At 52.7% G+C, this 26,538-nt stretch overlaps 14 protein-coding genes across 14 annotated transcripts; 7 read left to right on the top strand and 7 right to left on the bottom strand.

The window, feature by feature from the left end:
- Positions 1–206: 206 nt before the first annotated feature.
- RHO25_010803 (uncharacterized protein) lies at positions 207–579 on the bottom strand (the record flags this gene model as incomplete). Its single annotated transcript, XM_023602311.2, has 2 exons — positions 207–366; positions 440–579. The coding sequence occupies 2 exons, from the start codon at positions 577–579 to the stop codon at positions 207–209; spliced, it is 300 nt and encodes a 99-aa protein (XP_023451406.1).
- Positions 580–1,442: 863 nt separating this feature from the next.
- RHO25_010802 (uncharacterized protein) lies at positions 1,443–2,849 on the top strand (the record flags this gene model as incomplete). Its single annotated transcript, XM_023602312.2, has 1 exon — positions 1,443–2,849. The coding sequence occupies one exon, from the start codon at positions 1,443–1,445 to the stop codon at positions 2,847–2,849; it is 1,407 nt and encodes a 468-aa protein (XP_023451403.1).
- A 1,610-nt stretch (positions 2,850–4,459) lies between these two features.
- Positions 4,460–8,159, bottom strand: RHO25_010801 (uncharacterized protein; the record flags this gene model as incomplete). The annotated part of the gene is made up of 3 exons (XM_023602313.2): positions 4,460–4,566; positions 4,622–8,042; positions 8,151–8,159. The coding sequence occupies 3 exons, from the start codon at positions 8,157–8,159 to the stop codon at positions 4,460–4,462; spliced, it is 3,537 nt and encodes a 1,178-aa protein (XP_023451404.1).
- Positions 8,160–9,048: 889 nt separating this feature from the next.
- On the top strand, positions 9,049–10,392 carry RHO25_010800 (uncharacterized protein; the record flags this gene model as incomplete). The annotated part of the gene is made up of 1 exon (XM_023602314.2): positions 9,049–10,392. The coding sequence occupies one exon, from the start codon at positions 9,049–9,051 to the stop codon at positions 10,390–10,392; it is 1,344 nt and encodes a 447-aa protein (XP_023451409.1).
- A 163-nt stretch (positions 10,393–10,555) lies between these two features.
- On the top strand, positions 10,556–11,460 carry RHO25_010799 (uncharacterized protein; the record flags this gene model as incomplete). Its single annotated transcript, XM_065603327.1, has 2 exons — positions 10,556–10,949; positions 10,997–11,460. The coding sequence occupies 2 exons, from the start codon at positions 10,556–10,558 to the stop codon at positions 11,458–11,460; spliced, it is 858 nt and encodes a 285-aa protein (XP_065459399.1).
- An 84-nt stretch (positions 11,461–11,544) lies between these two features.
- Positions 11,545–12,243, top strand: RHO25_010798 (uncharacterized protein; the record flags this gene model as incomplete). The annotated part of the gene is made up of 1 exon (XM_065603326.1): positions 11,545–12,243. The coding sequence occupies one exon, from the start codon at positions 11,545–11,547 to the stop codon at positions 12,241–12,243; it is 699 nt and encodes a 232-aa protein (XP_065459398.1).
- A 193-nt stretch (positions 12,244–12,436) lies between these two features.
- On the top strand, positions 12,437–12,937 carry RHO25_010797 (uncharacterized protein; the record flags this gene model as incomplete). The annotated part of the gene is made up of 2 exons (XM_023602315.1): positions 12,437–12,616; positions 12,686–12,937. 2 exons carry the CDS (start codon positions 12,437–12,439, stop codon positions 12,935–12,937), a joined length of 432 nt encoding a protein of 143 aa, XP_023451410.1.
- A 146-nt stretch (positions 12,938–13,083) lies between these two features.
- RHO25_010796 (uncharacterized protein) lies at positions 13,084–13,842 on the bottom strand (the record flags this gene model as incomplete). Its single annotated transcript, XM_023602316.2, has 3 exons — positions 13,084–13,374; positions 13,432–13,610; positions 13,671–13,842. 3 exons carry the CDS (start codon positions 13,840–13,842, stop codon positions 13,084–13,086), a joined length of 642 nt encoding a protein of 213 aa, XP_023451407.1.
- A 1,080-nt stretch (positions 13,843–14,922) lies between these two features.
- RHO25_010795 (uncharacterized protein) lies at positions 14,923–15,239 on the bottom strand (the record flags this gene model as incomplete). The annotated part of the gene is made up of 2 exons (XM_023602317.2): positions 14,923–15,091; positions 15,151–15,239. 2 exons carry the CDS (start codon positions 15,237–15,239, stop codon positions 14,923–14,925), a joined length of 258 nt encoding a protein of 85 aa, XP_023451408.1.
- A 210-nt stretch (positions 15,240–15,449) lies between these two features.
- On the top strand, positions 15,450–16,937 carry RHO25_010794 (uncharacterized protein; the record flags this gene model as incomplete). The annotated part of the gene is made up of 1 exon (XM_023602318.2): positions 15,450–16,937. One exon carries the CDS (start codon positions 15,450–15,452, stop codon positions 16,935–16,937), a length of 1,488 nt encoding a protein of 495 aa, XP_023451233.1.
- A 408-nt stretch (positions 16,938–17,345) lies between these two features.
- Positions 17,346–19,194, bottom strand: RHO25_010793 (uncharacterized protein; the record flags this gene model as incomplete). The annotated part of the gene is made up of 3 exons (XM_023602319.2): positions 17,346–18,150; positions 18,208–18,580; positions 18,636–19,194. The coding sequence occupies 3 exons, from the start codon at positions 19,192–19,194 to the stop codon at positions 17,346–17,348; spliced, it is 1,737 nt and encodes a 578-aa protein (XP_023451234.1).
- An 834-nt stretch (positions 19,195–20,028) lies between these two features.
- On the bottom strand, positions 20,029–22,202 carry RHO25_010792 (uncharacterized protein; the record flags this gene model as incomplete). Its single annotated transcript, XM_065603325.1, has 5 exons — positions 20,029–21,241; positions 21,292–21,508; positions 21,904–21,936; positions 22,007–22,086; positions 22,141–22,202. The coding sequence occupies 5 exons, from the start codon at positions 22,200–22,202 to the stop codon at positions 20,029–20,031; spliced, it is 1,605 nt and encodes a 534-aa protein (XP_065459397.1).
- A 526-nt stretch (positions 22,203–22,728) lies between these two features.
- On the top strand, positions 22,729–23,802 carry RHO25_010791 (uncharacterized protein; the record flags this gene model as incomplete). The annotated part of the gene is made up of 2 exons (XM_023602321.2): positions 22,729–22,816; positions 22,871–23,802. 2 exons carry the CDS (start codon positions 22,729–22,731, stop codon positions 23,800–23,802), a joined length of 1,020 nt encoding a protein of 339 aa, XP_023450759.1.
- A 1,236-nt stretch (positions 23,803–25,038) lies between these two features.
- Positions 25,039–26,283, bottom strand: RHO25_010790 (uncharacterized protein; the record flags this gene model as incomplete). Its single annotated transcript, XM_023602322.2, has 3 exons — positions 25,039–25,531; positions 25,585–25,745; positions 25,804–26,283. The coding sequence occupies 3 exons, from the start codon at positions 26,281–26,283 to the stop codon at positions 25,039–25,041; spliced, it is 1,134 nt and encodes a 377-aa protein (XP_023450758.1).
- Between the last annotated feature and the right edge of the window lie 255 nt (positions 26,284–26,538).

The raw sequence follows: 26,538 nt of genomic DNA, 5'->3' as shown, positions 1-26,538 counted from the left end.
CTCAAAGCCAAACGCCGTGAAGCAGTCTCCCTCCCCAGCATCCAGCCTGCTTCCTGGTATAGAGTCTTCGTCGTTCACTAATCAATCTCGTATGGACCCAACCTTATCCTAACGTCATAAACATTCCATATTCCATTCCAACTCAGCCTCCACGTTGTCCTCATCGTTGCGATTGTCGCTGCATACGTCGCATCGTATGCTCCGATCTAATGTTGTGGTGGAGGTCCTTGTGGTGCTATTGTGCCATAACCTCGGACGCCGCCCGTCTGTACGTTGTCGCTGTAGACTCCAGGCGCAGGTCGTTCGCTGTAGTAGCCTTGCTCTGCTTGCTCTTTGCGAGAGTAGTAGACGTATTCGATGTAGAACCTATAATCGAAGGCGGGAAGGTTAGTTTGAGTTTTCGTGTATTGTTTGGGTACAGGGAAGAGCTGCGACTTACGCGTGAATGTGACCTGGCAAGTAGCCTAGAAGAGTCAGGCAGATGTTGATGAAGAGGTCTGCGCCGCAGCCTGCGACGAGGAAGACGCCGACTGGTGGCAGGAAGATGGTGATTATCACGAGGATGATTGCGGAGATCATGGTGAGGACGGAATCTGGTGAGTTTGTTGATGAGTCGTGTGGTCAACTACCTTGGTATTCTGTTCGGAGCGTGTTGTCTTGAACAAGCGCGTAGCTCTACATATGTGCTTGCGAACTGAGCTGGAGCAGGTGACGCGCAACGACGAAGCGCGCTTAGGAAAGTGTGGCTCAGGCAGCTGCGCCACAGGAACCGGAATCTTTCTATCACCGGTTGCCGAGCCGTCTGACAGGCACCAGGCACGATGAGGACTTCATTCCTCTTTCTCGACGACATCTCGTCTTTGCAAGCGACATGTGTCCGTCAGGAAAGCGCGCTGCCCTTTTGGGACGGCCGCTCTTGGAACAACATGTACCTGCAAGATACGAACCATCGCTCTCCAAGCCAAGAAACGGTTCTAGGCCACGCGTCGAACCAAAAAACGGAACTGCCCGCTACAGCTCTGGAACGACGAACATCGAAACAGAACGTCGGGAAAGCGACGTCTGCGCGCTGTTTCGACGGGGATCTGGGTTTTGCAATTGCGCAAAAGTGTCGGAATCCCAAATGTCCAGGTATGGCGTTAGGTGTACGCAGTTCGTAGACTCCTAGATTGCGACGATCGGCGAGCTACCCCGTCTTTTTTTATCCTCAGGAATTGGCTTCCGTACAGTGGACCGGAGCACAGTGGCTTAGGAGATGTGCCAAGGCCACTCAAAGCAAGCGTGCAACTCCTCACAGCAAGGCAGCGACCCATCACCCTTCTCATCCCTTGCAAAGACTCCGTTTGGAGCCCGATGCGATCGCTTTCTCGACGGCCGATGGCAGCATAGCAATCAGCCAAGTGCGCAAGTTGCATGACAACCCACTCCCGGCCCCGTTCAACATGCTGGCCAGCGTAGCCGTTCAGCCTTCAGGGAGGGCATGGCGCCTTCTATTGCTGGCCAGTGTATTGCTGCCCGCAATCGTTATATATACCGTATGGTATGGCATGAATTCTGACAAGGACGATATACCAGCCATCCTTACCCAACTCATACCCGCGGGACACGCCACATGTCAGCAAGCCACCCTGTTTCAGTGCCAGTCTTGTCTGGAGCAACAATATGCGGTCAACGAAAGCGACCACTCAACCTGGAATTATCAGTATTGGCGAGATTCTCGAGACGACGGACTGAGTGAGCAACAGTGCAATGCAGCCTTTCCTGGCCTCTACGAAGACATTCTCCAGGGTACACAGTACTGGCAGCAGAAACGCCAGACGAAAATCACAGCTGCGATGCTTGATCATATCGACATGAAGAATGGAATGACGAGAGCGATGATCTATGAAGGCGACTTGTACGTCCTTCAGACCAAGTCCACCGGCGAGGATCACCGAAGAAAAGTTGTTGCTATCCTGAGTTCATTACACCGAGCAGTAGCTGGGATTGCCGACCGCAGAAGTCTACCAAATGTCGAATTCATCTTTTCGGTCGAGGACAAGGCCTCCGATGTGACAGGTCGCCGGACTGAACCACTTTGGGTCGTTGCGCGAAAAGCCCACGAGCAGTCCTTCTTCCTCGTGCCCGATTTTGGCTTCTGGGCTTGGGACAACATCATCAAGGGGAAGAACAATGAGGTCGGTCCATATGACGAGGTCATCCGAAAGGCGGTCGTTATCGAAGAAGGAATGAACTTCGTCGATAAGAACCCTCAGCTTGTATGGCGCGGCAAATTGAGCTTCACACCCAAGTTAAGGCGGGGACTTCTGGATGCCGCACGAGGAAAGGAATGGAGCGATGTCAAGGAGATTAACTGGGACGTCAAGCAGAACTTCCTATCGCTTGATGAGCACTGCAAGTACATGTTCATCGCACATGTCGAAGGCCGCTCTTACTCAGCTTCATTGAAGTATCGACAGGCATGTCGATCGGTCATTGTTGCTCACAAGTTACAGTACATCCAACACTTTCACTATCTCCTCGTTGCCGATGGTCCGCAGCAAAACTTCGTTCAGGTCGAGCGCGATTTCTCGGATCTGGCGCCAAAGATTGAGGAACTCATCGCCAACCCACTCAAGGCGAAAGAGATTGCAGACAACAGCGTTCGCACTTTTCGAGAGCGATACCTGACACCCGCTGCCGAAGCTTGCTACTGGCGCGCGCTGGTTCGTGCGTACGGTACTGTCAGTGAAGAGGCGAATATATGGCAAGATCCCGGTACAGGGAAAGTAAAACGTGGTTTGAGGTACGAGACATTCCTTCTGCTCTCCAGCGAGGAGATGTTAGATTTCGCTGCAGTCGAGCAATGAGGAGAATGGCATATCGGAGAAATTTCCAAGGATCGCATCCGGCGCAAAGTCGTGCATACGGCATCTAATTTATTGCGATCACTAATCATACCAGTCGTTGAGCGCGGCATCGCTTGCGAGAGTCGCACAAATACAACCGGAGAAGACACTCTTTCTGTACAGTGCGTCGAAACAAGTCGGTAGCAGGGAAGCCTGGGCACGAAAGCAGTTGCAGCGTGCAAGGCGGCGCAGTCGAAAGCTCCAGCAGAGCAGAAAGAACCGCGAGGCACCAGCCAGTGATGAGAACGGTATACATATTGTACAGACAAACAAATGTTCAGCTGCATACTCGAGTGATAGCTACACACTAGCATTATTTGACTTTTGACTTTCGCTTTTCCCAAACTCAATTCTTACCATGAAGTCTTGCCATCAATCATACACGGCAGTCACGACTGGGAACAAGAATCCTGCTGCACTACAATAACACACCCCACGCGCATAGATTACTCCGATTGTGCAGTTGCCTTCAAAATCTCAATCCATCATCGGATCATATCCCATGATGTCGAAATCCCATCGGACTCATATCCCCATCCAGCTCACCCGCCGAAAAGCGGCTCTGACCCGATCGGCACATCACCTCCATACAGCATCTACTCCTCAAAACCAACAACACATACATACCATGATCCTCCCTTCCATCCCATGCACAACCCAAACTAGGCAATACGACCAACAAAGCTCGTCGCGGCAGCCATTCCGATACGAGTCGCCGTATACAGTTCCGGCGCCAACAAAAATCCAACCTTGCGGACCTGCGCTGCTTGCATCATTTTTCGGCCTTGCTGGCTTACGGCTGGCGCCCATTCTTCCAGAATGTTACCTTCCTTGGCCACGTGTCCGCGTCGAGAGACGAGTGATTGGATTCGTGAGGTGCGGGAGCTAAGGGGTGTAGAGCTGTACGGCGACGATTGCTGTTATGAGTAAGTCGGTGGAAGGCTTCGAGAAGGAAGTTCTTTCTTTCTCTGGTCATGACCATAATGGGCGAAGCTGGAAAGAGGGGCCGCGCCGCTGGGGAGAGAAAAGGATGAATTCCGGATAGGAACATGCTCGGACTCTGGATCGCGGGAATAGATGGCAAGTGAAAGTCGGCGTGACGTGAGGTTAGTATTTCCCAAGGTGCTGTGAAGTGGAAGAGAGAGAGGGCATGTTGGAAACAACTTCTTCGCATAGAGTACATGCATATGCCTGGCCTATGCTTCTCACCCGCTCTCTAGAATTTCTTTGACCGGTAGTCTGCAAGACAGAAGACGCAAGCGCGCCCAAGTGAACGACGCTTCAAAGCAACGCTGCGCTGTCCGTCTGCCTACCAGCTATGCCTTCTGAGCTACTGAAAGCACAGAATGGCTCGATGCACGCGCTAAAGACCCGCTCGCAAGAACAAAATTTGAAAATGACCCTCTTTGAAGCCCACAAGTCATCTATCGTCGCAATTATGAGTCTACTGCACGACTCCAAACCTTTTCCGACCTTGAACCTTCGATCGCTCGCTCGCTCGCTGAATTGTAGCGCTTCGTAGCTGTACACCCGTACCCCAAGCAGTCATGAATCTCGTGGTTTGCATCCCTTCATCGAATGTTGAGGCTTTCGTAACGTCCCCAGTTCTGGCGATTACGGTTGGGGTGCTCCAGTCCCAGATGATCTTCAGGTCCGAGCTTGTCAGAGAGGATGTCATCTGTGAATATGTTAGCTTTTGAAACATACGAGATTGAGTTTCAGGGAAGACTTACCGTCTGCGATCCACACAGGTCTGCTGTAGACTTGGCCGCCTTTGATCACAGCGAACTTGACCTTCTCTAGGTTCTTGCCCTTCAGACCTGTTCGCTTCGAGATTCGCTCTTTGGTCTCCTTGAAAATTTCGCCTGCCTTCATGAGGAATATGAACGGCACTCCATGCGCTTTGGATGGCTCCTTCTCGAAGTGAAAGCAATACATCAATCGGTCACCGTTGTCTGGATCCGCCTGTGACTCCTCTTCCGGAATTCGCTCAGCATACACGCTCATGAACTCGTTTAGTGCAATGACACCATGTGAAGGAGGTAGAACCTTGTACACCTTGTTACTGTGAACTTCGTAGAAGCGGATCTGGTCCACGATCTCGTCGGGAAGACTTGCGCGTTGCTGTAGGGCTCCAGACACATCACTGAAGTTGGCCTGTTTGTGGAGCAGCAGATCGAATGGCTCTTCTTTCTGGATGCCTTCAGTGAGCCAGATGATACGCACGTTTTTGCGTTGTTCCAGGTCTGTCAAACTCATTTCCAGTACTTCGTAATAGAGATGATCTGGAGCCTGCGTCGCTGTATAGCCGTAGCTGCCGTAGCCATTGTTGCCCATGAGGATATGATTGACCGTGGTGTTCTGCTGTCTCTTCACCACAGCACGTGGCTTACCAGACTGAACATTGGTCGTGGTGAATCGCAGATGTGAGGGCTCGATCGTGGTTTCATTCTTGGAGGAAAGATAATCGGCAACCTTGTGCGCGAGTGCATCGTACGTATCTTTCTTGGAGAGTGCGAGCTGGAATTGCGCATCCTCCTCGTTGCGCAGCTGCAGGTTCACAAATGACTTCGGCGTGAAGTTGACGAAAAGTCGGTTCAACAGGAAGTCGTAGAAGGTGGGTGCAGTAAGGCATGCAGTTGGGTTGGTCTGGCGAATCGCGCTCTGTTCGGCCTCCGACAGGCTCCGCTGGAAACAGATAATGTCGCCATCTTGAATCTCCGAGGCGACCAGAGTATTCTTGGGCTTCATAGGCTCGATGTAGTTTTGCTTGATCTCCTCAAAGAGCTCGAGACTCACCTCCCCAGGCTGCCAGCCCATCATGGCCATGATGGGGCCTGCCAGATCTTGCGCTCGGTCGGACGGGTTCATGTAGATGTGGCCAACACCGTGTAACTCCTGCCTATCCACATCGAAGTGTTTCAAGAACAAGATGATAGGTTTTGTCGAAGATTGGACGCCGTTGGCACCAGGCGAGGAAAGTGACTCGTCGTCCAGCTGCCAGATTGGCTTTCCATCTTCGTCTCGTTCTGTCTGCTCCATGAAGACTCTGAAGCCAGACGTTCGCGTGCTGAACTTATCGGCGGCCTCTTGTAGCGTCATATCGGCCCACATTAGCGGGTGATCAGGGCGTACAGTCCCATTTTGTCGATTGACCATTATCCAGGGTCTGATCAGGTCGGCATCGACTCCTTTTTGTTCAGCGACAAATTTGGTGAAATCTCGAACGGTCATGCTTCTCAGAAGGCGATGGATAGACGGTGCGGCAGGATTGGTTGCATCGTCCGTCCAGGGTATCAAATCCTGGCCGTCGTGCAGTTTGAAGTTTTCAACAGTTGCAACGAACACGTTCATGTAGAGATGGGCTTCTTCTTTTTCCTTGCGGCGGCGCTCGGCCTGTAAGCGTTCCTCCTTCAATTTGATCGGGAGATGCTCCGGGGGGCTGACTTGGTCTTCGGGTAGGAGTATCTGATCAAGACGGCTCTCGCGGATGTAGACCAACATGTATGCGTTGTTGGATCGCTTCGTGGACCACTGTCGAGTGTACGGGTTCTGTCCTTTCTGCACACCGTTCACGCTTTGGTAGTCACCACCAAAGTTATCATCAATGGCTTCGCGCTTGGTTGCACGAGTGACTCGATCATCGTCGAATCGGAAGAACTGCCCGTTCTTCTCTGGCTTGAGGAAAGCGTAATAGTGGCCAGCATTGAGATCACCAGAGTGGACGAGGACGCCATGAAGGTGATATACGTATGGCTCTGACTTGTCTGCCGCCTCATCCAGGTACGGTGATGCATCGAAGACTTCCGGGAATTCGTATCGGTCGTTAACTTTCATCATGGCATCTCGTTGGAAGTCGTACTCGAAGCGTTTCAGCTGCAAGTGAAGGACATTGGGGAAGCTCTCAAATATGACGCCTTTCTTTGCGTCTTGAAGTCCAAAGCCTTCAGCAGCATACTTGTTGTCGCCCTCTAAAGTCTCAACCTGAATGTAGTCCTTGAAACTATCATGCAAGCCTTTGCAGCCGGATACATTCAGTTGCAAATCCCAGAAGTCCTCGATTCGGCTGGACTCGTACTCGACGTTGATGCACCGGAGGTAGGTCTTCATCTTACCCACAAACATTTGCTCGAGTGCGTTCTCAGCCTCAGTGCCCTTCATGCGTGCTTCCAGTTTCTCCATGAGAATGCGGGACAATTCCTGGACGTCTTGCTGCTCAAATATCTGCCTGCTTTCCCAACCAAAAGATCGCGTGAGTTCGTTAGTCGACACGGCAACTTGGTCGGCCTGTAAGCTGTAGAATAACCGCTGCAGCATGTATGCCGAATTCGAGGATTCTCGCTCCTGTGGGGTTTCTGTTGGTATCTGGTATACTGCCTTGCGGAAGGCTCCGGTCAAATAGAGCGACTGCAGCAGCGAGTTCAAGTAGCAGGTGGCTCCTTGATTGCGGAGGCCAACCATTCCAGTCTCCTTCTTGCTGTCGTAATTGATGAAGTTGTGCCACAACACTCCAGTGGGATCCTTGAGCACTCGCACATAGGCAGTCATCCTGGCGCATCCATTTTCAACGAGCGGTCGTTCACGGCCATCGAACTTGGGCGCAAATATCCGGTTCTTATCCGCAAATCTTGTGAAGCCCCAGTCGCCCTCGTCTGCTGTGAATCGATGATTGGCTTCATGGTGGATGTAGATGGATGGGTCGTTGGGGTTGGATAGCACCAGCATGAACTGTGCACATGCATACCAACCCTCGGGTGGCTTCTGTCCATTGTCCTCCTCAAAGCCTTGCTCGAGATAGAACGACACGCTCTCTGACGCTGAATTGCCGGCAGGAAAGAACAGCACTCGCCACGGATGCCCGCCACAGGTAAATGTGGGCCCATGCGCTCGCTTTGGTTGTTTGACCCAATCTACAATATCCCAACTGTGCCATGCCTCTGCTTCAGTCTCTTGATCGGGCAGCGGGGGCATCCAACGAGCCAACATCGCTTCGTGGTCATCGGCAAGCGGCTCGGCCGGCAGTGAGGCCGGGTCGGGATCGTCGACCATACTGTCGGCGTCGTCGGGTGATATGATGGCGACGTTGTCAATGTCGTCGGTAGGGGTGAGGTGTTTCTCGTCGTAGTCGGAGTCCAGCAGCATGTCGCTACCCAGCTGTCACACGTCCTTACGTCAGCGTTGTGCACTCGTGTTAGAATGGCGCCGGAGCACAGGAAGAATGCTCGTTCCACAGGCAGATGGGGGTTGGCGAAGTGTACGTACGTTGTCCATGATGGCGAACAGCTAGCAGTGGGCGATGCCTGCAGCCTGCGCAAGCTGCGAGCAACGAGAAACTTTCGATGTGTGCAAGCAAGCAACAGGCACAGTTTGCTGCTGGGAATGACAAATGGCACGTGCGGCAAGACAAAGCCGATGCGCCAGCGCAGGCGTGTCGGTGGTGAATGGGGGGAGGGGAGGGGGTGGACGGGGCGGTGGATGGGTGAATGCGCGGTGGCCTGGGTGCTCGAGATGAAGAGACGACGTCTGGAAGGCAGGCCAGCCAGCAGCAACAGCAGCAGCAACGCCCGACAAGCAGCTCGCAGCAGTGTTTGGCGGAGACAGAGCAAAGCCGCAGCGCGAATACGTCACGGATCGTAGCGGACTGTCACGGCGGGAGGGAAAGGGCAGGTCTGCTGCTCCGTCGCGCCTTTTCACATGTCAGCCGCGATGCATTCACTTCGCCGTCGTGCAGTCCTGCTCTGTTTGTCAGCCGGCCTTGTGCGTCCTGTTGTCAGTCGCTTCAGCAGCTTCAAGCAAGGAACCTCCATTTCAGGCATTCGTGGCTCCGTGAGGCTTAAAATTGCCCCACCTTGTGCTCCATCTCACGTTGCTGCGATCTGCTCGCCATCTGCGCCATGTCACTTGCCCTGTTGCTCAATTCGCCTGAAAGCACTGTCAGGTGCATCGAGAAACATCGCCGTATAGTTTGGTCAAGTTGAGAACACCATCGAACAAACGGCTTGCACGTCTGATTCTGTCTCCCGCGGACATTCCGTGACAGATTTCGTGTCGATGCAGCGACTTTTGTCTTTCGCCTCGCGTGTTCCAGAACGCGGTGAGCGCTCTCAGTAGCTCTCAAACCTCGACTCGCACCACATCTCGAGCACGCTGTGTCTGGAGCATGGCAGTGGCCATTACGAGACTGGGTCTTGTACGTCCGTATCGCTGTGCCAGATTGTACACCACTGCAGCCACCCCATTGGCAAAATTCTCGCCGCCCGGCACAGTTCCACCTCCATGGCGCCCCTCGAATGTCCTCGATGAATGGGTCTCCCGCGAGGCAAGACCCATCAGCTTGCGCCAACTGAGCTTTTTTGGACGCACTTTGACAGAAGAACGGCTGCTGAGCTCGGCCAACTACGTTCGTCTGGAGCTGCCCACAAGACTCGCCCACAGATTGCGGAACATGCAAACTCTGCCGTATTCGGCCGTGACGAACCAGCATATCAGTCATGTCTACGAACTGTACTACGACGCCTTCGAGAAGATCCGGAAGGTGCCTCCCATTCGCACTTTAGATGAGAACGACGACTTCTGTGAGGTCATCACCTCCACGCTCAAGGACCATTTGTCTGTCATTCCTCAATTGGCCATGGGAATTCTAGAGATACAGAACGCAGTCAGTAGTGAGGAATGTGATCGCTTCATGAGAACGCTGCTACGCTCTAGAATCAGTCGCCGAGTCATTGCCGAGCAACATCTGGCGTTGACTGAGACCTTCCACTCGCCATGGCACTTTCCAAACGCGAAAAAGCCCCTCACTTCCCCAGAAGACGAGTTTGTCGGTGAGATATTTCTTAAATGCAAAGCAAAGGAGGTGGTAGAAAAGTGTGCTTCAACCGCCAGAGAGCTTGTTCGCAAGGCCTATGGCCCTCAAGTTGCGATTCCAGAGGTGGTAATCCAAGGTCATCTGGATACCACTTTCCCGTACATCCCCTCACATCTGGAATACATTGTCGGTGAGCTGCTCAGAAACAGCATCCAGGCAGTTGTCGAACAGAAAGGACTTGACAATCCGCCGCCAATTGAAGTTCTCATCTGCGAAGCTGCCCAGCATGTCATCATTCGCATCTCTGATCAAGGTGGTGGCGTCGATCGCGAGGTGTTGCCGTACCTCTGGTCATTTGCGAAGGGTCCACGTCGCACGAACAGATTGCAGAATCTTGGACAAGTTCCACGTCTTGCGGCAACGATGCAAGAGCTGAAGACGCCAGAAGAAGTCGACAGAAAGGGCAAGCATCCTGGTGAAAGATTTGGGAACTCATTGGCGACACTATCCGTCAGACCACCTGAGCTGAAGCTCGGCATGGGCCTCCCCATGAGCAAGATCTATGCGGAGTACTGGGCGGGCAGCCTCCAGGTCCACAGCTTGGAAGGCTGGGGCTGTGATGCGTTCCTGCAAATTAGCAGACTGGGCAACAAGAATGAGAAGCTCAGCACAAGAGCAGCCATGGATGCAGTCTGAATCTGAAGGAGAGAACTGTGCAGTGAGGGAAGGAGCTGTGCAGTGAGGGAAGGGTCGAAGTGGCTGTGTCTCTCTGGCAACCGACACCCATCCCAGCCAACCTGCATCAATATCCGCACCACGCAGAGATTTTTCGCACGGCAGAGTCATCAATATCTTCAGTATGGATACCCACGTGGACGGCGCGCACTTTGATAGTGTGGTGGAGTTCCTCAGCAATCACCTCGATATCCACCCTTCCGGCGCCATTGGCCCGTCGCGAAACTCGCCCGTTGACTGCTACATGCCTGTGCATAGCTCCTATACTCGGAGTCAAGGCTATCCACGAGCCCAGGAAGGTCGAGGCCAAGCGGGGAATACCCTTCTCCGAGGGGAGCGCCGTACCGAGGAAAAGGCGCTTATATTCGACAGAGACATCATCAATACGTGGAGGTTCTCCGATTTGTCGGCTGCCAAGGAGGTGTTTCTCTGCGAACAGGCGTTTCAGCGTGCCATTGCTCAAGAAACGGCATTCATTGTCGTCGAGGCATTCCTTGAGAAGGAAGTCGAGAAGCTTTGTACGTACAGTTTTGCTGGCTTCTAATCTTGCGCTAATACTGCGCAGCACAACAACACAACGCCGACTCGCTCTTGGCACGATTTGATACCTTCCTGCGCGATCTCGGAACGCTCCCTGTTACCATCACGATTTCTAGCATCGTGACTGACATTATCGAGGAGCTCGGAAGCTCGACTGGATTCAGAAGCATCAGCCCCGCCAGCGTAACGGACTTTGTGCTGTCACGTGATTGCTGGCGATATGAGCGAGGCAGGCTGCCGAGCCTGGAAGTGACGTTCGAGGTGCGAGGAAGCTGGTTTTTCGGGTCTAGCATCAAGCTGCACTGCCATTATGCCTGGTTTCCGCCAATGGTGACGTTCCATAATCTGCAGAACGTGGTTGCAGAGTACAGCACCTTCTCGCTCAAGCCTTCGATGGCCTGGAACCGACCTTTTTCGGCGATGACGAACGTGGAAATCGCATATTTTGTTGGCCAAAATGGACAAAATGACCATCAATGGCTCCGGTAGGATTTGGACCAAAGATGCTTCCGAGGAATAATTCCCGGTGTATTGGCCTCGCAAGTCGGAGCTCGACGGCTTGATGTCTACACCATGTCTTTGGATATAGTGGCCTTGGTCACACAATTCTACCCTGGCGGCACTAGGTACGAGACAACAATACGTTGTGCAGTCCCCATTACTGTCAGGCGCCGCCCCGATATCTGTGCGAGTCTTCCGAGCTTTGACCAGCTTCCGTCGCCTGTGAAGCAGATTCTGGCCAGAAGTCCCTTCGAAGCGCGTCACTCGTCCCCATGCACTCCCCTGGAAGTGCGCATGGTATCGGAAGTACCTCTCGATGTCGACTTTGGCTCCACGCACGTCAATCAAAAGGGAGATCTTGCATCCGACTCAGAGGATGGAAGTCCTTTGAAAAGCCCAGCTCCAGTAGACATATTCCTGTCGCCAGAGAAAAGGAACCTGGCGTCGAACAAGACGCCATACCTGCGTCGTTGGAACGCTTCGCCTACGCCTGGACCACAAAAGCGATCGGAGGAGAATGGCGGTCCGCCAATTCGGTCTGGAGCGTCTACAGCAGCGAGCATGTCTGCAACGTCGACATGGACTGCGGCATCGAGGATGCAAATTAGTAGACTTGTGGAGGCTGAGCACAGAACGAGAGAGAACGCATCGGATATCTCTGCAACATCGACATGGACTGCGGCATCTAGGGTGCAAACGAGTAGACCTGCGGAGCCTGAGCTGAGGAAGCGAGAGAAAGCATCGCGTTTCGGGGATCCATTCGGGGACTAATCCCGCTACAGAGCGACTGATCGGGACATGGGGATCCAGCCGTAGATAGCTTCTTGCCCGCTCCTCTCTGCAGGTACCCGAGCATAATCGAAGACCACATTTCACAAGAAAGAACAACGTATCACTGCAATCATCCACTTTTCCACCCCTCTGCTAGGTACTCTAGGTCAAAGGAACGACAAGTCGGCCAATCATGGTCTTGGAAGCCGGCTACCCCAACACGACGGGTTTCCGCAAAGTCACCAAAGTCACCATACTTGTGAAGAAGAAACCGGGCATGAGCGACGAGGATTTCATCGAGCATTATAATCACAAACATGCACAAATGGCTGCGGATGTTTTGATTAAGCATAAGATCATAACGTATAGTCTTGTATGTCCGCGCCCCACTTCCGAAGCGCTTCACCTGCGATGATTTGTTGTTCATTCATTTGTTTTCTAGACGTACTGCTTATCGCGCGACCGAAAAATTATGGCGGACATGCTACATGGAAAAGCTGCCATGGCGGATTACGATGCGATTTGCACGTTTGTGTTTCGGGATTTTAAGGATTGGGCCAAGTTCATGTATGATCCTGCGAGTAAGGCGTTGAGTCCGGATCATGAGAATTTTATGGTAGAAGGGGAGATGAGGATGTTGGTGGGGGACGAGTATATGGTTATTGAGGATGGGAAGAAGGTGGACAAGGAGTGAAGAAATGGAGGCTGTGAAAGGGTCGATTTGTTTTTGGAACTTTTTTGATTATATTCAAATGTCTGCTTGTCTTGTCTCGTCTCGTCCTGGTTTATGGCATGACAATCTACAGCGACCAGCGCAATGGCATATCTTTGACTCGTCCCTCAAACGTATCCTTTTCGGCCGCCTGTGAAGAACATCTTCACGATGAAGACTTGTAGACCTGCCATGGCGATCATGAAGGCTGTCTCCATGATGTTCATGTTGAATATTCTCTTTTCAGTGCTTCGGACTGTGCTGAAGTTGCGGTTCTCGCGCGTGCGGAAGTACTTTTGTTGCCTTGTGAGTGTTGACACTTGGCCGGAGAGTTTGAGGATGGTCTCTTCGACGCCGCTGAGCTGATCCGGGGATGCACCAGCTTTTTGTGGGAGGTTTGCTCGAGGCTCGTTCTCGACCTGATCGCATGTTGTTAGTCTTGCGAAGCTGCCGGACTGCGCTGGATTTGAACATACCGCAATCTCGAAGTCTACCACCTTGTCGGAGAAAGTGGAAATGGAGTTGTCGAAGCAGAAGCGGTATTCGCCAGTCTCCGTGGCCGTGAATACGTAGTCGCCTTGTCGCTCTTTCTGTCCATCGAGCACTATCTTTTCCCGGCCTGGCTGCTTGTCTGGTCCGAACACAGTGTAGTCGACTATTGCCCAATATTAGCCCTCCAGCGCTTATCTGCCCAAGTCTTTCGCATGCTACGCACTGTCGAAGTCTCCACCACTCTGAACCGCGAAATAGAAAGCGACCTTTGCATTCTGCTGGTCGACGTATGTGTAGAAGCACTCCTTCTCGTTGGGTGTGAGTTTGTACGTGAGGGCCGTTGCGGATGCGTAGGAGGCGAGCAGGCCCACGAGGACGGTGGTGCTGAACAACATCGCGGTGACGAAGAATCGAGAAGCAAGGATCGAAGTGGTGGTGGTCGGTCGGTCGTCAGGTTCACCAGTTGTCTCGATCGTCAATGCTGGCCCCTGCCAGATTTCCACACGCGATCAGCTGCGATCAGGGGTCCTGCTCCACGCTAATTTTGACTGGTCGCGCACACAGCCAAGCTAGTTCATGTTCGTGCATCAAACAGCGCACGGACTCCAGACCCAGTGAACATAATCAGTGTGCATCAATTAAGACTCCATTCGTAGGTTCAGTTTCATTGCTTCCGTTCCGCCAAAATCTGACGAATATGTCTCCAAATGCGTATATACTGGCTACAGTTCACTGACTGTTCCTAGCTCATCACTAACAAAAGCCCTTGTTCGTGCTGCTCAAGCAACTGACGGGATATGCATAAGATATACCTAGAATGATCTGAAAACTTGCAGCCAACTGATGCTGTTCTACTGCGATTTGTACTCGAAGACTCCACATCCCCACTGGTCTTAGCAAGCCGGGGTGGAAGCCAGTCATCGGCCATCGACTTGACAATTAAGCAACGGCATTTTCTACGAGCTGTACAGTAGTGATCGCATCATTCCAGTGGGATGAAACGCAATCGTAGCGTGAGCGTGAGGTTGTATTGAATGAACGCATAATCGACGCGAAGCTGAGGTGTTCTGGCAGTCCACCTGGGCTGTTGACTCAGCTACGATGGCTCAGGAGTGCAGAGTATGCATCGCGTTAGTGTTCACAAAGTCTTTCACCTACTGATAGTTGGTTGCGCAGCTCGACAGATGCTGTCATGTGGGAAGTGTCCACTTAGCATTTGGCGTTCGGACGGGTTGTTCGTGGGCTATGTGCGGTGCTTTGAATCTGATGTAGCTGTCGCAGCAGAATCTTATGCATTCGAGCGCCAGTTTACGGGCCTGCTTGTCGTGCCCAGTGCCACTCGTTGCGCCTCGCAGCCTGCTCTTCCCCATGAACACATCTTCCTATGTTGTCGTGGAAGTCACTCCACCCGATTGAACGCCAGTTCCATGCAGCGAAGCACTATACATTTGCCGAATATCCTCGCATTGCCCTCTTTAGTGGTGTCCTTCTCCGTGTCCATCGCCATGCCCGCGTGATGTTGTCATGAACATCTGCTCGTATACCAGATAGCCTGCAAATGCTACTGTCGCGATTCCGAGGCCAGGAAATGAGCCCTTGAAGCGGTTCCCTCGTGTGAAAGGTCCAGTATATCTCCATGCCTCACTGCGCATCCGTTAGTATGCCGTCCAGCCCTCCTTCTTACAACCTCGTCGCCAACGTACGCTCGTGCCCACGGGTCGTTCTTTGGCTGCCCGGCAGCTGCGGCGAACTTTGCCGGGTCAAAGCCCGTGAGATTTGGCTTGGGTGCCATTGCTGCTGTGTTTGAAAGGTGGATTGCAGGCGCGCTGGGAGGTCAATGGGTGGTGGTCGTGATCGTCGGCGGGATCTGGCGTCGAGCTGCTCGGAAGTGCCAAGCCGCGACATGAACCTTGTTCCATCTGGGCAGTCGCGACAGCTGCGTCTTCCGCACGCGAGTGCTGCAGCTCTGTCTCGACTCCAACAACACATAACCGCCGACAACATGGCTCCTCCTGTCGGCCGGATGCACATATCGCAGCCATCGAATCCCTTCGTCAACCTCAACCAGCAGCATCAACACTATCAATCGCAGTCGCAGTCGGCACATATCCCCAATTACCAGTCCTTCGGCAACAGCGCACTGAACGGCGGCATCTCGCCCTTTAATCCCAGCTCACCATATGGCACGCTCGGCGCATCAGCATTCAGTGCTTCGGCTGGGACAGCGACTTTCAATGGCGGCATTCTGGGTGGGCCAGGGCAAGGCCTAGGATCAGCTGCTGCACAAGCAGGCTTCGCTCGAGGCGCTGCCATGCAAGAAGGGAATCAGGTGGAAGGAATGGGGCTACCAAAAACCGGTCAGGCGGCGCGAATCCGCGAGGTCTGGAGACACAACCTGGACACGGAGATGCACATGCTTCGACAGCTGATCCAGAGGTACCCGTACGTCGCTATGGACGCCGAATTTCCAGGTATCGTAGCGAGGCCGATAGGGAACTTTGCAGGTAGCAAGGCCGAATATCATTACCAGACGCTCAGGTGTAACGTGGACATCCTGAAGCCTATACAGATTGGCATCACGCTATATACCGAAGATGGGCAATTACCGCCCCAACAGGACTCGAGCTTGTCCCAGCAGACGGGCAAGTTTCAAGGCTACAATCACCCGCTCGCGAACCAGAACATCCCTTGCACATGGGTCTTCAACTTCGCTTTCAACCTGGAGGAAGACATGTACGCTGAATCATCCATCTCGCTGTTACAGCAAGCAGGTGTCAACTTCGCACTACATGCCTCGCAAGGAATCAACCACGAAGCTTTTGGTGCACTCTTGACAACCTCTGGTTTATGCTTCAACGAAGATGTTCACTGGCTCAGTTTTCACTCCGGATACGACTTTGGCTATCTCATCAAGCTACTGTCAAACGACGCTCTTCCTGTCGACCAGACCGAATTCTTCGATCTCGTGAAGACCTTCTTTCCAAAACTTTGGGACATCAAGTTCCTATTGCGACATGCGCAAAGGAAGCGCGCCAGTGGGCTGCTGTCGGAGTCAGGGCAACAGATCGTTGACCGTTTGGGTAGCAAGTCTGGGCTCAACGATCTCGCCGATGAGCTCGCATGCCAAAGAGTCGGCGTTGCTCATACTGCAGGAAGCGACGCCTGGCTGACTGGATCAGTCTTCTGGGCTTTACGCTCCAAAGTCTTTGGCGGCGAGTTGGAAGACGATTTGTCGGATCAGATCTATGGTTTGCACGGCGTCCCTGCCCCTGCATCACAACAAATCCGCGAAGATTTTCTTGCCGCGCACAACACGCCTGGGCAGACGAATGGTACAGGAGGTGGCCTCTCTGGTCTTGGCGGCAACGCGCCCAACTTCACACCTTCCGGCAATCCAAGCACGCCGACCACAGGACACGCGGCAATTAATGCACAGACTCCCGGCCAGCAGCCGAACCCATATGCATACCAGGGTTACAATCAGCGCTAGTACATGATTAATGAGACACCTGGTGTGATTTCGCCTCTCTTGTACCGTTCCCACAGGCTCTCTGAGGAGGAACAGAACCTGGTGATGAGACGTAGAAATCGGGCAGGTACACGCTCGGACGACGTGCCGCGCAACTGGCCGATGCGAGGATGATGATCATGGGTTTGATTCATAAGCGTGGCGTTGGAGGTGTACTTCTGGTTGATTGGTTTTATTTCTGTAGCATTGGCTATAGGGCCGGAAAACAAAACTCGAACTGATGATAAAATTACTTGACAAGCCGAAGGCAATTGTACACTTGTCATGCGCTCTCTGAGTTGTATCCATTCCGGCATTTGCCGACTGCTTCTGTATTCACCGGGTCTATGAGTTCCACGAGAATCATCTCAAACATCCCCCGCATGGTCATCAATATTTCTTCACAAACTTCATGCGAAAGCCTTTCGCATAAGCGCTCACTGCTCTCCCTTCCTCATCAACCTCAAAAACAAAATCTAACAGCCCCAAACTCCCGTACGACGGAGTTCCGACACTCAACCAACTGGCACAAGTATTTGCAGCGAAGACTTTGGTGTTTTTGTCAGTGTAAATAGTCGACACAGCAGCTGTGAATCCGACGTGTTTGCCATCATTGTAGAGATCACTGGGAAAAAGTCTCCAATCGAGTTTCGCTTTGGGTGAATCTTGAGTTGTGGTTTGTTCGATTCCGCCGATCATGATGGAGGAGATTTTGAGGCCGGAGTGGGAGTCTGTTGTGAAGATTGCTGTTGCTGGAGGGGTGGTGGAGTTTGTTGGAGAGATAGCTTCGTAAGTCCCAGCAAAATGTTTATTCGCTTCTTCGCGAGCTGCTTGTTCGAGAGCAGGGAGGATAGTTTCGTACATGAGTGTGTTGAGCCCTTCACGTACTCCAGTGCTCTTTGTCCCTGCGGTGAGGATCGTCCAGCCGACGTTGTAATCTGGAATCAGGACCAAACTGGCGTGGTAGGCGCCCACGTCGCCGTCTTTGGTGTAGAGATCTACGACCCGCTCATGGTCTCGAAAGCGGATGATCTCCCAGGGCGCCCCGACTGCGTCGAATGCTGGAGATGCGGCTGTGGTGAATGTGCGAGGCTTCAACCAGCGTCGCGTAAGGCTTGGTGATAAGATTGAGGAATTGAGAATCGAACGGCCGATTGTGGCGAAGTCGTAGGTGGAGGTGTAGTAGTTGCCAGATCTGGTTCGTAGTCAGCTTCTGATTGACATGATTTTCCTTCCGCTGTCAATGACTTACGGGGCAACTGGTCCTATGTCGAGAGACCACATAGCAACTGTATCATTGACTGGAATGACAGCCCGAGTCGTCGAATTGGGCGCGTAGTAACTCGTGCTATTCAGACCCAGCTGCTCGATGAGACTGTGCTGCATGAGCTCTGGAAACGACTTGCCCGTGATACGTTCCAGCACCAGAGCGAGTAGGAAAAAGCCAGCATTGCTATAAGTCGGTGTATGCGCTGGATTCCATTCGGCTGGCACTGTGGCGAATCGATCCAGATACTCCTTAACAGAGCATGGAAATGCCTTCTGATCTGAGTGATCGCATAGAGCGACTTCGCCAGCTGGTAACGGAGGGACGCCAGGTACTTCATCGTTGTCGTTCAGTCCCACTGCGTGTCAATATCAGTTGTTTGTTCCCGACTTCACAACAGCGAGTCAACTTACAATCCCTCGTTATGCCCCCAAGCTGACTCGCCAGATCCCCGACCGTAACATCAGTCCAATTCACCAATCTTCCGTTGTCGGACATCAAGTCGCCTTTTGCAATCTCAGCAAGCTCAGGAATATATCTAGCAACCGACTCTCCATCTCTTGTAAACCCTTCATGAATCAAAAAAGTGTACACAGTCAACAACTTGGACACACTTCCAATGCGATAGATCGAATTCGCATCCACTGTGTGAAGCCCTTCTTGGCTGTTGGCCACTTCTGAGGAAGTGTAGTGGAACTCATGGAGGAGAGTATCAGGTTGAGCGGTGCTGAAGATGCTCAAAGAGAAAGTCCCATTGGAAAGTGGACCACTCATCGCATATTCAGAAAAGAAAGAAGCATTCTGCAGGGCTTGATTGATCAAGTCATCAAGCTTTCTAGTGCCGTTTTGGAAAGCTTGACTGGTGCTCAAGCGCTGTGGAGTGGGATATGGAGGCCCGAGGATGGGACAGGGTGATGCCCAGGAGAAAGATAGGAGAGGCAATGATGCTAGGAAGGTCTGTGTAGTCTTCATGCTGACGGTAAGACTTTGTCCGAATTTTCGGAGAAGATGTCGAAGACGGAGCGTCTAGCTCCTACCTATCTTTATACCCCTACCATTGCGCGCCGCAGTCAACATACTGATTCGTCAGATCGGGCTATGCAAGTCTATGGCGTCGAATGAGCATTATAAGTGCAGATTGAATCTGTGGCGCATTATGGTCGAATGTTGATCTCGTATCCCTTCAAGTCTATTGAAATCTCGTGTCGTACGACGCAATCGGAGCCTTGTCTGATGAGCAGTACGCACTCGAGCTGGTTCTAAGGATCGGAGTGTAAGTGGTATTGCAGAACGCCCTACTCATAGTTCCTCGTGATTGGCTGATGAGCGAGCAGGAATCGAGCTTATTTGGATCCAGTGGCATTGCTGTGATGGCGAAGGAAAGGAAGCACGCACGTGGCGCACGCTACCTTTGATCGTTCCAGGGCGTCCACGTGTGTAGATTAGTTAGAACCGGACACCAGGTAGGCTCGCACTCATGAATCTCTCCATGCAAGATTCAGGCACTCCGAAGCGCTTCGAAGGTTTGATTCCTTCACTTACAAACCAAAGCGGAACGTGGACATGCGTCTCTGTACAGAGACAGTCGAAGCAAAGGAAGTAGGAACAGGTCTGATATTGCAAATGCCGGATTCCGTTCTGCCTTGTGGCGAAAGCGCAATCTAGCCCACGTGGCAAAAGCAATGCTCGCGAAGCGAATGACTATGTACATGCTGAGTAGTAGCAGGGCTCGCAGTTCTGCCCGTGATTGTCGTTTCCGGCTACTCTTGTTGCCGAGATTCTGGTTGGTGATCTGTCGTTGAAGTCTTAGAAGAACTTTCCCTGAACAGCGACGCCTCCCTTGCTACCGTCGATAGTGGTAGTTCCGTAGTCGGTGCGATGAATGCTGTCACGGTCGGAAGGATCGAACGCCGCATCAGGGGCAGCCGGGCGGTCAAGTCCTGTGAAGCGATGTCCTCTGGATTGTGCCAAAGCATACTGCACACTGAGTCTGAGTATGCAAGCGGCGATCGCGAAAAGCAGACCGCCGACAGGAGCTGCGACGAAAACGCCGAAGACCGACCAGTCACTAGCATAGAGGCCTTCGCTGAGGATCAGGAGGTTGCCAGCGCGCGAAGCGTCGCCATCGTAGAAGACCAGACCAAATAGGAAAACGGCGAGGATGCCGCCAACACCACCAACGACGACTTCAAATCCACGCCAAAAGTAGGCCTTGGAACTCAAGCCGATGACCAAGCATGGAATGACCGCAGCAGAAATGATATCGGAGATGAGATAGATCTGGAGGACGCTAGGACTCCGGAGCGCAACGACCACAGTCGGCACGATCAGGACAACCACAATGGCGCGGACCCACCAAATGTTGAGCTTGTTGCGGAAGAAGTCGTTGGATCCAGTGGAGACCAGGGCGGACTGCAGAGAGTCGAATGCGGCTGTGGAAAGAGTGACAACCATGACCAGGATGAAGCCGACGACCCAAGCCGGAAGAGTGCCCAGCAAGGTGAACAATTCAATGCCTGTGGCCACTGGTGGATTGCCAAGCACTCCAGACCAACCTGCGATGAGACCAGAGACGCCGACGAGAGTCGCAATGATAGTCACAGCGACAGCGGCGATGCTCACACCAATGTAGAGATCCTTATCCGTCTTGGCAGCGAATGCGCGCAGCCAGAAGGCAGACAGGAAGAAGTCGTTGGTCAGGATAGCAACTGGCAGAATGTAAAGAAGCTGCCAACCCAGCAGATTCGGCTCGAGGTACTGCGAGACAGGGATCAAAGATCTGTCGATATCGACAGTAGCTCCAATCGTGATTGTGCCGACAATGAGGAACAGCAGCACCATGGCTCCTTGGATATTGTCTGTCACAAAGGACACGCGGAAGCCTCCCATGGCGGTGTATGTTGTGGTGATTGCGCACTGTACAATGACGGCGGGCAAGCCGTTCATACCAGTGAGGAGATTGACGACTTGCTGAAGGGCCGAGAGCTCAGCGACCATGTAGAGCCAGATGGTGGCGCAGCTGGGTGGACGTTAGTGACGAGCAGGCGTGACGATTGGTGATTGACTGACGTGAAGAAGCTCAGGTAGATTGCCGTGATGGTGCCATATCGTTCACGCGTCCATTGCGTAAGGACAAAGCCATCTGGACACTTTCTCCTGATGATCGGTCCGAGAGCCGCAAAGATGAGCAGAGGCAGACCTGAAGAAAGGGCATAGACCAACAAGCCATGGAGTCCTGCGAGTGCTGCGATATTGGGATAAGTGAATAGGATACCGGATCCCAGAGCTGAGTGTGAAGTCAGTATGTTAGTTCACAGGAGAGGAATGGGGGTAGAAGTGGCAGCCCTTGGTCCCGCAAGCATTAACTTGATCGACTCATAGCGGTAACATCTCAGCTTCCTGCATTCATCCACCACCCGACCTCAGCGTGTCTCTTCCGCAGGGTGTGCAGAAGTTGGACACGTGATGATGGGGTGATGGACTAGCATTCGGCGCCCGCAGTGCTGCACACCATACTCTCGACGAGTTCTGCTCATCACAGTAGAGCTCGCCGAAAGCATGGCGCCGTCAAATGTATGCTTACGAACCTTAAGTAGATGGTCGTGACAAGAGTCTCGGACTCTCTTTGCGATCATGTCTTGCCGCTTCGCAATGGCGTGGTAGCCTGATAGCCACACTCACCAGACGCGATGAAGTTCAAGGCCAAAGGGAGGGCTAGGACATGAGTCAGTGCGTTCCTTTCAGATGAAGTCAAATACTGAAGTGCGAAATTGCTCGTGTATACCCTTCTGAGTGCGATTGGCAGAGAGCCATTCTCCCGCCGACTGCCCACGCAGTCTCCAGGCGATGAAGAGGCCGAAGGCGCTGCAGACCAGGTCAGTGGCGACACAACGTCAGGTGGGGCGGTGCGTGTGGTACAGGAAGGCTGCATATGTGCAGTAGATGAGCGCGTTGCTCGCGGGGTTCGACGGCTGGCCCATGGCGGTGCTATCTCGAGCAAACTTGGTCGTGTGAGCAGGACGAGCAGAAGTCGGATGGCGATGAGAGAGAGGAACAGCTCTTCTCCACCGTCATCACGTGTTGGCGTGATTGCAGAAATCGATTTTTGACGCTAATCATCGCCATTTTCTCGCTTCGTCGTTGGCCGAGCTGCCACGCCCGCAGCTCCAGACGTGCGCCATCTCTCCACGATTCGCTGGAGCTTGGACAGCTGCGCGTGTTGCGGCTGCACAGAACGGCGTGTCGCTGTCACTCGTACACGCTGCCACAGCCATGTCGCTCAGTAACAGTAACGACTCGTCGTCAGTTGCGCAAACTCGGAGCACAGGAAGCAGGAGGCCGAGGCGGTGACTTCACACTTTGACGTCGCTGCCGTCCGAGCTCAATTCAGGGTCCATGCTTGGAAAGACAAAAAATGTTGAGCGACATTTCAAACCATTCCTCCTCCCAAACTCTTCTACATACCTCCTACTACAATAACTTATCCAATTGGTTACACAACTCACCATGGCCGAAAACGAAGAAATCTCCCAAGTCACCTACGAGGAGCTCGCCTCCATCGAGAGCGAGTTCGAAGAAATCGACAATGAAATCAGTATGCGCCCAACTTACCTTCCCTCCCTTCACCCAGCTAACAGAAGCTCTCTAGTGAAAAAGCAATACGAACTCAGCAAAGCCGCCTACAGCAAACGCGCCACCGCAATCACCAAAATCCCCAACTTCTGGCCCCTCGTAATCGAAGCCTCCCCACCCGAAATCGACGGCTTCGTCCACCCTCAAGACTCCAAAATCTTCGCCGAAAGCCTCACCAACATCTCCGTCTCCCGTCACGAACTCGACTCCACTCCACAAGGCCACCCACGTTCCGTCACTATCACTTTCGAATTCAAAGAAAACGACGCATTCGAGAACAAAGTCCTAGAGAAGAAATTCTGGTATCGTCGCGCAAGTGACGGCTGGGTAGGACTCGTTTCCGAACCCGTAAAAATCACCTGGAAAAAAGGTCAAGATTTGACTGAAGGGTTGACGGATGCTGCTGTCGCATTATTCGAAGCGAGGAAGAAGACGGGGGATTTGACGAATAAGGGATTGCCCGAGTATACTGCTTTGAAGAAGAAATTGGAGCATTCGAATGGACAGAATACTTCTTTTTTCAGCTGGTTTGGATTTGTGAGTAGTCGACGATGGGTCAGCGCTGAGGAGGCGGAGAAAGCGGAGAAAGAGCATCAGGCGAGATTGGAGAAGAGGAAGAAGGGGGAGAAGGTTGAGATGCCTGAGGAAGAAGAGGATGATGATGAGGAGGAGATGTATGGTGATCAGGCTGTGGAGGTGTTTGATAATGGGGATGATTTGGCTACGACTTTGGCGGAGGAGATTTGGCCTAATGCGATCAAGTATTTCACGCAGGCGCAAGAGATGGATGATGCGGAGTTGTCTGAGATGGATTTTGAGGATATGGATGAGGACGATGAGGAGGGGGATGATCAGCCTGTGGATATCAGAGCGCTTGTTGGGGATAAGGGTGGTAAGGGTAAGCGACAGAGCGATGTTGGTCCTCCGGCCAAGAAACAAAAGAAGTAAACGAGAAGTTGCCCAGGTTCAGCAGGAAGGTAGATCGAAGGAAAGCTGTCAGGCGAAGTCAGGATAGATAGCTTATTAGCGAAGGAGAAAGCTCCAGCTATGCTTCCTCGACAGGAGTGGAGATCTGGAGCGTGCAATGAGAATAGCATACTGTGCATACCCACTCCTATTGTAACGTGACGCGACTTCTATCTTGAACAACGAAAATATTTCCTCTCCTGTTGGCCTTCAATATTAATACCTCAACCCAGCTAACATATCTACATCTCCTCAAACAGGAAGGAGCAAGAACTCCAGAGAGAGGAGAGAGGAGTTCTCCACAAATACCCCACAGAAGGTCTTCACCAGACCGTCCCCTCCCTCCGTCCCTCCCGACGAGGAAGAAACCAACTACCAAGCTAAGAATAAAGTACAGTGCAGTGCAGTGCAGACGAGAGATAGCATAGGATCTACGGCCCGTGTCAACCGGATCAGACGCCAATCCGATCAGATAAGCAGGATGATGATGAGAACGTCTGGGTTCTTGGGTCCACCGAAGGTACGGGAGAAGAAGGGGACAAAGATACATACAAGGAACTAGGTACTAGGTTCCTTCTCGGGTCCCAGGAAAACAGGACCTCACACGTACTGCTACTGATAACGAATAAACCGGGAAAGAACAACCGCTGCACGATGCAAGTCATCCTCTCTACGTGTCAGCCGAGTCGCATGCGGTGAAAGATAGGTACCGTATAAGGAAGGGAGAAGAGATAGGTAGATACGTTATCTATCCCCTCACATGGAAGAACACGTTGACTAAAAGAAGCTGGGCTTGGTATGATTGAATGAATTGATTCGATCGGCCTCACACCGCTCGCGAAGGACCATCTTCCCTCCAAGACAGGCAGAACTCCGTCCCGATGCTACATACTACAGTACTCTGGCACGTAGCACGTAATCTCACTAACACTATGGAACGCCCACCGACCCCCAATTCCTTCCGCCCTCTTTTGACAACTTTTGTTTACCGAATTTCCCGTCCGTCCGTGTCCCATCGTTGACCGTTTCCCAACGACGGTGCCGATTTTTTTCGTTCATGAACTCCGTGCGATAACACCCGCAGCTCGCCGAAGAGTGGAGATATGCATATCAGAAATGGCCTTCCACGCTACCAGACATGCAGCGTGGTGGTGGAGAAAAGCAATGATGACCCACAAAGTCGTGGTTGAAGAATAAAGGTGAAATCGCACGGGATCTTTAGCAGCTTCCCACAAAGAAGCCTCTGTGCAGTCCTTCCGGGTGTGATTTGGGTGTATAAGCTCCAGAGACGTGAAGTGGAGTGACGGCATTCGCTGGTGTCATTGGTCGTGATCGAGGAAAGTCGATAGGATCGCCGTTGCTCTCCCCGGGAGTGCTGACACCGGTCACACTCATACCGTCTTCTTCCATCCATCGCAGTCCGTTGGCGTATTCTTCGATGGGGAAGACTTCTCGCGCGTACTCTTCGATGCCTCTGTAGCCTTCCCATATACTTCGGCCTTCTTTGGGGTATTCCAGGTCAGGACCGAAGTAAGGTGCTCGCTTGTAGCCGAGGGTTTCCTGAAGAATCTCAAGCTGCTCCCGATAGCCACTAGGTATGTTGACAGCGATCTTGATATCGCCGTGAACATAGTTGACTGGCCGCCCCACTCCTCGTGAGAAGCGAGCACAGGCTTGCAAAGGCGTCAGTTTCTCGAAAGCCAATGTGACACTATTTCTCGTTAGTGACTTGGTCGTACACCAGTAATGCAACGTCGATCTTACCGCTGGCCTTTCCAATGATTGGCGCCCATCTTGAAAATCTGGAGAAGTGCTGGCCCCACATCATGTTCCGCATCGAGCCAAGGAAGAGGATCGTCCGGGTGGAAAGGTGCCTGCCAGACGAAGCTGCCGTCGTCTTGAAGCTCCATTTGAAACAGTGGATACTGAGATGGGTCAATATAGAAGTTCACACAGAGGGCGAGGCAGTGAACTTTGACTTACTGGCAACGATGTGAAGTTGTTGTTGTATATGCCAGTGTAGACAAAGGTGGCAGGGATGCCAATCTGTCTCACGTAGTTTTCGATGGCGAACTTGGTCGCCCACATTGGCAACGCCCTCCAGTCCTCACCATAGGCGCTATGATCTGGCATGCTGGAGTAGACGTAGTGTGCAATGCCCGCTTTCTTGGCTGCGTCGGCACACGCCTTTCCGATAGCGACCTCATCGCCCCAGTGTGTGGTGTTGATGAAGGCGATCTTCGCACCGGTGAACAATCGGTTCAGGATGCTCGCGCGTGCCGGTCCGGTCAAGTCGCCTTCGATGAGTTCGACATTGGGTAATTCTGCTAGCTCTTCGGCGACGAGGCCATCGCAGCTGCGAATTTGAGCGCGTACATGCCAGCCAACAGCGGCAGCAGCGCGAATGAACGAAGCGGCTTGCCTCCCAGTGGAGTTGATGGTCGCGACTACCTTCGGTGTCATTACAACATGCACATGGACACGGTGCAAGAGCGTGGAAGGCTGGTCGAGGTTTGCCGGATGGTGCGGGCAGGAATGTCGACCGGAGTAGCCGTGAAGTCAACTGGAGGTTTTTTCAGTAGCAGTGTGTGGGGTAGTGCAATGACTAGTCTGCGACGCTGTGATGTGCGCGGGTGATCGATGGTCCAAGGGCCGAGCCTCTGGTGCAGCGGTAATGTATGCTCCGGTAGAGGCGAATGATGTCGGGCAGGGTAGCAC

This window comes from Cercospora beticola, chromosome 7 (genome assembly GCF_033473495.1).
Source record: "Cercospora beticola chromosome 7, complete sequence".
NCBI lineage: Eukaryota > Fungi > Ascomycota > Dothideomycetes > Mycosphaerellales > Mycosphaerellaceae > Cercospora > Cercospora beticola.
This window is presented reverse-complemented; position numbering and strand designations above follow the sequence as displayed.